At 48.2% G+C, this 9,342-nt stretch overlaps 1 protein-coding gene across 2 annotated transcripts in view; it reads left to right on the forward strand.

Annotated features, from left to right (window-relative positions):
• The window catches only part of TM2D1 (TM2 domain containing 1), a 48,013-nt gene extending 44,552 nt beyond the window's left edge, over positions 1–3,461 (forward strand). For both annotated transcript variants that reach the window (XM_004607098.2, XM_055138619.1), the window contains one exon: positions 916–3,461. Coding sequence is in view for 1 of the 2 variants with exons in the window: in XM_055138619.1 (XP_054994594.1) it covers positions 916–960 (45 nt within the window). In the remaining variant the exon portion in view is untranslated. The remainder of the gene's footprint in view (positions 1–915) is intronic.
• Positions 3,462–9,342: the final 5,881 nt, after the last annotated feature.

Consider the following 9,342-nt stretch of genomic DNA (forward strand, 5'->3'; position numbering starts at 1 on the left):
CATGAGTCCTTGGAGTGAGGGTTGAGAGCGATGTGCCTGCAGGGCAAGTGCCTTAACCCCCTGTACTGTCTCTCCAGGCCCGCCACCGTGTCACTTGATGTTAAACCTATATTCATTTTGGAAATTGTGGCTCCTACTTTATGAGAAGTTTGCGTGGTTTCACATAACCTCATTTTCATGTTAAAATCGTTAGCTCTTTCAGCGTCAATCACTTGAGAATATGGACCACATTTTGCAGTGCTCAGGGGGCTGCTCTCGGCAGTGCCAGGGACCCAGCCTGGCAAGTGCCTTAACAGCTCTGTACTGTCTTTCCCACCCTGCGGTGCAGATGGTTTTAAGACTGTTGTTTAAAAAAAAAATAAAATAAGAATTTAAGCAAATGCAATTTAGAAAGCAACCCATTCTTCTCTGTAGCGTTTCAGGCCATCGTTCCATTGTAATGTCAGACTGAAATTCGGAATGTGAGACTTGAAGGGCCTGTTGAAAAGGCAGCTCCCTGCATTGTCCTGTAGGGGCTCTAGCCATGGAAAGGGTCCAAGAGGAAAGGAAGAGTTAAAACGAGGCATAGACCAGATGGGGGCTGACGGTGCCCTCCTGGCTTGTGACCGCCCCCGATTCTCCCCCCAACACCACGCGGTCTCTCAAACGTTGTTCTGATACGCTCTGGAGGCCCCTAGGGACTTCTGGGATTGCCGGTGATCCCCAGCACCACAGGGACCAAGTGGTACCGCGGCCTTGGGCCCTGGCATTGAACCCACCCTTCTGGTGGGCACGGATCCAGGGGAGTGGCCTGGGGTCATCCCGAGGAGCACCTGGAACAGTCCTCTCCATCCACCTCCCCAAATGTGTGTGTCTCTGACCGTTTCTGACTGCTGGAACGACTTCGCTCTAATACGCGTCTGCTTTCTGCCTTAGGATTTGGGCCGCCTTGACCTGCATCCAGATGCTCAGTATGCGTGAAGTCCCAGGTTTTCCTCTTCGTCCTTCTTCGTCTGCCCCCTCACGGATACCATGATTGCTTCAAATCATATTATTCGAAGATCTATTTAACAGGACTTTGGGGGGAGCGCTCCATGACAATAGTCTGTCTTCAGCTGCTGTCTCTGTGAGACAGAGAGTTATTACCTTGGTATTCTTTAATGTCTTTTCCAAAGGCAGGTAGCCACTTGTCATTTTGGCTTCTGAATAATAAAAGTGTGACTTATTCCCCCTTTTTTAATGCTTTTATTATTAAGGAAAATTTCTAAAATGTTGACAGTAGCCGTCTTCTGCTTTTTGATCTCTTAGAGCAGTTAATCCCTGGTGTGAACAAATACCATTTATATTGCTGGGGGCCTGGGGGGCCTGCGGCTGACGCCCCACCTGTTTCTCCGCGGCTTTCAGATCTGTCTTTGACTCGGTATCCAGGGAGCTAAAGATCATCGGGGAGTCTCAAGTCTTGAGGCACCATGGATGCCTCTGGCCGTGATCCAGGCCTCTGAAGTGTGAAGTCCTCCCTCTCCGCCGGGGCGGGCGGCGCTGGCCCTCGGGAAGCCCCAGATGCTGACTCATCTCGCTCTGTGCAGTTACTTTGGAGGCTGAATGGACAAGGTGGGAGCAGCCGCCCGTGATGAATGGCCGCCATCTGTCAGCCCCGCCGGGCAGATGCCTGCGCTGGTGCAGGGGTGAGGCGCCCGTGTCTGAGCAGGGTCCCTCTGCCGGAAGTCAGAGCGCCTGAGGATGGCAAGGCAGGAACCGCGCTGTCCCCGTCATACTCTTGCCATGTCTGTATCCGCCGGCAGGCCGGCTTCCAGGCACTGGGTTCTGGGCCCCTCGGGAGTCAGAGAGCCGAAATCCTCATCCGGTATGTGATTGGAGAACAGGCAGTGCAGGACAGTTCACCCCCCAGCATGTCCCGAGCATGTTTGGGACGCCCGTGGGGACTGACTTCTCGGCAGGTGGCATGTCTCCAGTGAAAATGCTGCTCCGTATCCCTAATGGGAAGGCCTGGCCCGGAGACCTTTCGGGGTGCAGCAAACAAACACTGCACCCCGACCCCGCAGGGGCTTGTGTCATCCGGGGCTCCTCTCTTTCACGGTGACCCTTGTGGCCTCAGCTCCCTGGCTGGCCAACGCTGGCTTCCTGTTGCCCACAGCTTTGAGACTCCCGGCAGCAGCACCTGGGCCCGGGGTTTGAACATCTCTAGGTGTCCACAGCCCTGTGGGGTTGATGACGCAGTAACTGCAGTGCAGCCCTTCATCTTGATTCCTGAGTAGTTTGCTCCAGCGATGAACGTGCTCAGGAGGGAAACCTGCGCTCCGAGCTGGTGCTTCTCAAAAGCGTTCTCTTCAGGAAGATCTACTCGCAAAGGACTCTTGGCAGAAAGCTCAGCTCAGGACAAGGCCCCTCCAGAAGGGTACTCTGAAACCTGCCGACTGCATTTCACTCCCAGTTCCTAAATGTACATGACAGGAACAGTTGTTTTTTTTTTTTTTCTAACTCCTTGTTCCCTGACATATGTGATTCTTTAATGAATGTTTTTTTCTGTATTATTTTTTTATGTGAAAGCATTTCATGCATGTGAACATAACTTTTCTCTTTTTATGTTTAACACACTTATGGCTATTTTTGGTAGTGCGTGCACACAGGAAATAGACGTTCCGGCCTCTGTAGGGGATGATTCCTATGATATTCCCCTTTTTAGAACAGTGGTCCAAATTGTGAGATATATGAGCTCAGCCATATATGAGCGAAGTCACATATGGCGGCTTCAAAACCCCGCCGGGTACATTGGATGTATTACTTCAACACTGGCGAAACTGTGTTTCTAGAGAAGCATGGTCAAGTGTTGCTCCTGTAACCCAAAAGGATTGATGTATTTCCACAGTTACCCCTGTAGCTCCGCCCCTCTCAGAGCCCGGCAAGCTACCCGTGCTTATTTGATATGCCAAAAACAGTAACAATAAGTCTCCCAATGAGAGACGTTACTGGTGCCCACTCGAACACATCGATGAGCAACGGGATGACAGTGACAGTGACAGTGACCTCTGTAGCACTGTCATCCCTCGATTTGCTGGAGCGGGCACCAGTAACGTCTCCATTGTGAGACTTGTTACTGTTTTTGGCATATTGAATACGCCACGGGTAGTTTGTCAGGTTCTGCCATGCAGGCAGGATACTCTTGGTAGCTTGCCAGGCTCTCCAAGAGGGACGGAGGAATCGAACTGGGGTTGGCCACGTGCAAGGCAAACTCACCCTACCCGCTGTGCTATTACCTCTACCTGAGAGATTTCTAAGCCACACTCTGTTAAACTTAAGGAGCCTCTTTAAGACTTCAAAAATGCCCACATTTGTTTTAGGGACTATTCGGACCTAGGAAATAGTATTACTTGGTTGTTTTAGGGACTGTCTGGACCTAAGAAAAGGTATTAGTTTGGGGGTGTGTTTTGTTTCACAAAAATTAAAAAATTATATGTATTTAATTTCTGTATGCTTAAAGCTGTTAAGTATTAACTGATACTGGTTACTGATAAATCTCCGGATTAAAATCTAATAGCAAGATAAAAAAAAAATCGAATAGCAAGAAACCAGCAGAAAGAAAATCAGCTCTGTGGGTGGGGGCGGGCAGTGCCCAGTGAGTGGCTCCTGGCCCTGAGCTCAGGCGTGATGACCTCTGGTGGTGCTCATGGGCATATGCAGTGCCAGGTATGGAACTGGGGCCGGAGGACTGTGGGCGAGCCCTTTAACCCCTGCACTCCTCTCCAGCCTGCAATGTCAGTTCTTAAAAACTGCAAGTCCTGGGCCTGGAGCAAGAGTATAGAGCAGGTAGAGCATTTGCCATGCATGTGGCCAACCCTGGTTTGGGTTGATCCCCGGCGTCCCATAGGGTCCCCGAGCACTGCCAGGAGTAATTCCTGAGTGCAGAGCCAGGAGTAAACTCTGAGTGTGGCCAGGTGTGCGCCCCCCCCATCCAAAAAAAAAAAAAGTTCAAGTCCAAGATGTTAGTTCCTCTTCCTGATTCAAAAGACCTTCAATGTAGCTAGTCCCCTACTTAGCCCTAAGACAAAACCTGCCTTTGCTACAACCTGGATGGAGCTGAAGGGGGTTGTGCTAAAGCAAAATAAATCAGAAAAAAAGACAAATACTAGATGATCTCACTCCCGTGTGGCGTAGCATGAAAGAAAGCAATGAACAGTGGCCAATGAAAACAAAGCCTTAGACTCTGACGACGCAACTGAGGTTTCCAGGGGGTGAGGGCCCCAAGTCAGCCCACTCAGAGTGTGGACTGGGGGGGAAGGATAGATGCTGCGGCTTTGCTGACCCACCTGGTATTGTTTAACATTTTATCACTCGAAAAAAAATTAACGCTCTTGTAAACCATGTTGCCTCCATTTTTTAAAAAAATGTGTGTAAAAAAGCAGAGTAAATAAAACAAAAAATTATTATATTCACTTAAAGAAGATAAAGTGTAGCCATACCCCCAGGATCTAGCACCTTCCCTTTCCTTTCTCTCAGCTAAACTAGCATCTGTTTGTGCTTTTTTTAAATTATGAGATTAACACTAGCTGGATGCAGAAAATATGGGAAAACATCAAAAATTGCAGAGAGAAATAAGCTCACTCCACAACCGCAAGATAACAGTCTGAGTAATTTTACGTATTTGTTTTACCATGCCTGTATGAACATTCTTCACACACAAAAATGACCTATTACACGTATGGTTATATATTCCTTACATTGTCAATAATTTTCATTTTCAGTGTTTTACAAAATGGTGACTATTACCTACGGCTTTTGTGTCTCTGAAGTTGTCACCTTATTGCTGATTCTCGAGTGATGGGAAGATGGAGGGAATCCTAATTGCCCAGTCATAAAGCAGGTTATAAAGACAGGTGGCAAGCTTGCCTGGTCTGAATCCCACTGTGTTCCCCTGGGCTCCAGCCAGCGGTGAAGTATGGGTGCAAACCTCTGCAAGCCCGTGTTCAACCTGCCTTTCCTTCCAGACCTACCATCCACTTCAAGTCAGGCTGGCGTGAGAAACCAGGCCCAGACGGGGGAAAGAAGAAAACAATCTTTTCTTAGGTTCTTCTACTTTACCCTTAACCCTTAACCCTTTGCCCTTAACAGTGAAATAGACGCTTGCCAATAAGGCATGTTTGTCAGGGGAGACAAGGAGAGTCAGATGCTCGAGGGAAAACAAATACGCACCCCCCTGGCAACGCCACCACCATGTCTTGCACAGCCGGACATGATCAGAGATTGCTTCTTCCCCATCCAAGCAAACATCAACCCCATTGTTTACCCTGTTGAGGCTTGGACCCAGTAAGAGTGATACGTGGGAGGGGCAGATACAACCAGTAAGGCGCTTGCCTTGCACATGGCCAACCCAAGTTCAATCCCCAGTACCCCAGATGTGCCCCCTCCCCTAAGCCCTGCAAGGTGTGCTCCCTGAGTACAAGCCAGGGATAAGTCCTGAGTACACTGACTGTGGCCCTTCCCCATACCCCAAAAGGCAGTGACAAATGTCAGTTAATGTGACAATTGGAAATTTTTTTAAAAAACTGTAATCACCGTAAAATCTATCAGCTTCATGTTGATATTCGTTGAACGTTGTGGCATTTCATGCTTTCAAGAAGCATGAACAGGGGGCTGGAGAGATAGCACAGCGGGTAGGGCGTTTGCCTTGCACGCGGCCGACCCAGGTTCGATTCCCAGCATCCCATATGGTCCCCTGAGCACTGCCTGGAGTAATTTTTGAGAGTATGAGCCAGGAGTAATCCCTGTGCATCACCAGGTGTGACCCAAAAAACAAAAAAGACAACAAAAACAAAGAAGCATGAACAGGAGTTGGGGAAATAAATAGTCCAGCAGATCGGGGCACATGCCTTGCAATCAAGTGTTTGGTCACTGGTAGTGCAGGGCGTGACCCCCGAGTTCCCGAAACAGTGCAGGGTGGTCCTGGGGTCCCCAGCACGAGGCCTGAGGAGCATCGATATTGCTGCACTACCCATTGAACAGTCAAGGCCCAGTTGACCCAACAGCCAGGAAGAGCACCTGAGACCCTCTCGGCACTGCTTGGAAGTCTCCCTGCCCCACGCTGCCAGTGTGATTTATTCTGATTTACTGAAAACAATAAACATAGGAAGAAGTGATCTCTGAGCACAGGACCAGGACTGCACTGAGCACAATCTGGTGTGGCCCCCAAACCAACCACCAACCAAACAACATGGTCTTATTTGGCATCCACCCTCCTTAAAGTCCCTCCTCGGGTCAGCAGAGACCGCAGGGTTGCGGGCTTTGTTCTGGTTGCTTCTGAACCTGGACATTTCCGGAGATATTTATCTAGTAAATTTAGAGATGCTGCGACAGGGTAGCTGATCAGCCTATCCCAGCCTTTAAATGAAGGTTAATTGCAGGTAATTACTATGCAGACAACATCATGTTGCTGTTAACCTGTCAGCATTACCAGACTCTGCCAAGCATGTGGAGATGGAGTCTTGAAAAAGTGATGCCGGTGTGAGCCGTGTGGATTGCATGTGCCAAAAAAGAACAAGTCTTTCCCAAACACCAGGAAAGTGTGTGGTGCTTGAGACTTTCAATCTTGTGAGCTAGTTTTATATTTAAAAGAGTATGGTCTTTGAGCTGGAGAAATAGTTCAGCAGGCAGGATGCTTGCCTTGCATCCATGGCCGACCCAGATTTGATTCCCAGTATTCCATGTGGTCCTCTGAGCCCAGCACAAAGCCAGGAGTAACCCCTGAGCATCACGTGGTGTTCCCCAAAGAAAAAATAAACCAAAAAAAAAGAAACTATGGTCTTTAAGGTCCCATCTTTGATTCCAGATAAACCTTTTTTTTTTTCTTTGCTGTTTTTGCTTTTTGGGTCACACCTGGCGATACACAGGGGTGACTCCTGGCTCTACACTCAGGAATTACTCCTGGCGGTGCTTGGGGGACCATATGGGATGCTGGGAATCGAACCCCGGTTGGCCGCATGCAAGGCAAACACCCTACCCGCTGTGCTATCACTCCAGCCCTGATAAACCTCCATTTGACTTACCTTTTTGAATCATAAAATTCACCATTGCAAGTTGAAAAAAAATACGAAGTGGGGCTGGAGAAATGGCATAGGGCATAAGTGGCTCTCCTTCACACAGCTGATCTCAGCACCATGTCGGATCCTGTGAGTACAGAACCAGGAGTACCACCAAATATGGTCCACAACAAAAGAAAGCAAGAGAAAAAGAAAAGACCATCAAATAGTACAGATGATGATGGTGATGATGATGATGATGATGATGATGATGATGATGATGATGATGATGGTGATGATGATGGTGATGATGATGGTGATGGTGATGATGATGATAATGATGATGATGATGATGATGATTTTTGAAGGGGAGTTTCAAGTAAGGCTGGGTGTCTTGGGAGCCACTCTGCAGTTCTTGGCCAACCAGGCGAAAGGATCCAGTGATGGCCAGTGGATCCAGAGGATCCATCAGGCCAGTGATCCAGTGCTGCTCAGGCCCAGGGGCGCTGGGGGCCAGTAGGGCTACCCCCGCGTTGTTGGGACCAAATGGTTCCAGGGCTTAAACTTGGATCTTGGATGTGCAGGGCCTGCAGGAATGTCCTTGTTATATGATTGGCAATGGAGGCCAAGTCAATTGGTCTGAGACAGGTGGAAAATCACTTTAAAGAGGCACACCAAGGCTTTTTGCATGTATTTGAAAGAAATGAATTTATTATTCATCTTCAACAATCTGTTGGCGGACTGTGTACCTCTTCTGCACCTTCCCATCCGCAGCGCCCTCTCAGCCAATTGCACGCTGGGAGGACACGTCACTTCACTGCCGTTTCACGAGCAATGACCTGTCCTGCGTCTGTATGTCCACTTAAGATTTTTTTTTAATTTATTTTTTTATTTTATTTTATTAAATCACCGTGTGGAAGATTACAATGCTTTTGGGCTTAGGTCTCAGTTATACAATGCTGAAACAACCATCCCTTCACCAGTGCCCATATACCACCACCAAAAAAAAAAAAAACCCACACAGTACACCTCCCATCCCGCCCCCCCACCCCCTACCTTGTAACTGATAAGTTTCATTTTACATTCTGTTTATTTTGGTTACATTCAATATTTCAACACAAACCTCACTATTGTTGTTAGGAGTACCCCACTAGATTCAGACCTACTGTGAAGACAAATTTTGAATTTCTGTACTTTAACAAGAAGTCCAGGGAGATTTCTTCCAGATATTAGATAATTGCAGGCTTGAAAACCCAATCTGTGGTCGTCTTAATATGGCGGCCACCGCGCCCTTCATCCCCGGAGAGAAAGAGGCGAGAGAGAGAGAGAAATACCTTTCCCCTCCTGGGCGGGCACGGGGCCGAGGCTTAGTTCTCAGGCTGGAGACATTCTGTGAGGAGTTGCCCATGCCGAAAGAGGTTTTTCTGGGTCTGGATTCACGCTTGTGCAGCTGCAGAGAGGCCGCACATGCGTGCAGCCCCCGGGATCACATCTCGGCGGTGGGAGGGGCCGGTGCCTCCCACCTTCCCAAGAGCACCCTCGTCCTGACCCATCCCCAACGCCTCATGCTGCTGCTTCCCTCACTGATGGACTCACTGACCCCCAAAACCTCTTGTCAAAAATTTTAAATTTTATTTGGACTGGAGCCATAGCACAGTGGGTAGGGCGTTTGTCGTGCATGCGACCGACCCAGGTTCAACTCCTCTGTCCCTCTCGAAGAGCCTGGCAAGCTATTGAGAGTATCTTGCCCGCAGGGCAGAGCCTGGCAAGCTCCCTGTGCTGTATTCGATATGCCAAAAACAGTAACAACAAGTCTCACAATGGAGACGTTACTGGTGCCCGCTAGAGCAAATTGATGAACAATGGGATGACAGTGCTACTTAAAATTTTTTTCTTTTATTGAATCACAGTGATATACACAGTTACAAAGTTGTTCATGGTTTGGTTTCAGTCTTACAGTTTCTAACACCCATTCCTTCACCAGTGTAACATGTCTCTCTCTCTCTCTCTCTCTCCTCTCTCTCTCTTTCTCTCCCCCCTTTTGGGCCTTATGGTTGCAATATACATAATAAAAGGTTATCAGGTATTTACCTATTTTCAATATCCAGTTCCTTTGATTTGAATATTCCTATCATCATTTCCAAATATTCTTGTCATGTTGGTTTCTTCTATATTAACTGCCCTTCACTCTACACATACTTACACACCAAGCCTCCATCTACTGACCAGTCCTCCTGGCCCCTGTTTACCATAGATGCTCCCAAAACTTGATCTAGGTTTTCCTACCAGAAGGTAAGCTTGATGAGCGGGGACATTGTTACATCCTTGGAGC

The sequence above is a fragment of the Sorex araneus genome, chromosome 5 (assembly GCF_027595985.1).
Source record: "Sorex araneus isolate mSorAra2 chromosome 5, mSorAra2.pri, whole genome shotgun sequence".
Classification (NCBI taxonomy): domain Eukaryota; kingdom Metazoa; phylum Chordata; class Mammalia; order Eulipotyphla; family Soricidae; genus Sorex; species Sorex araneus.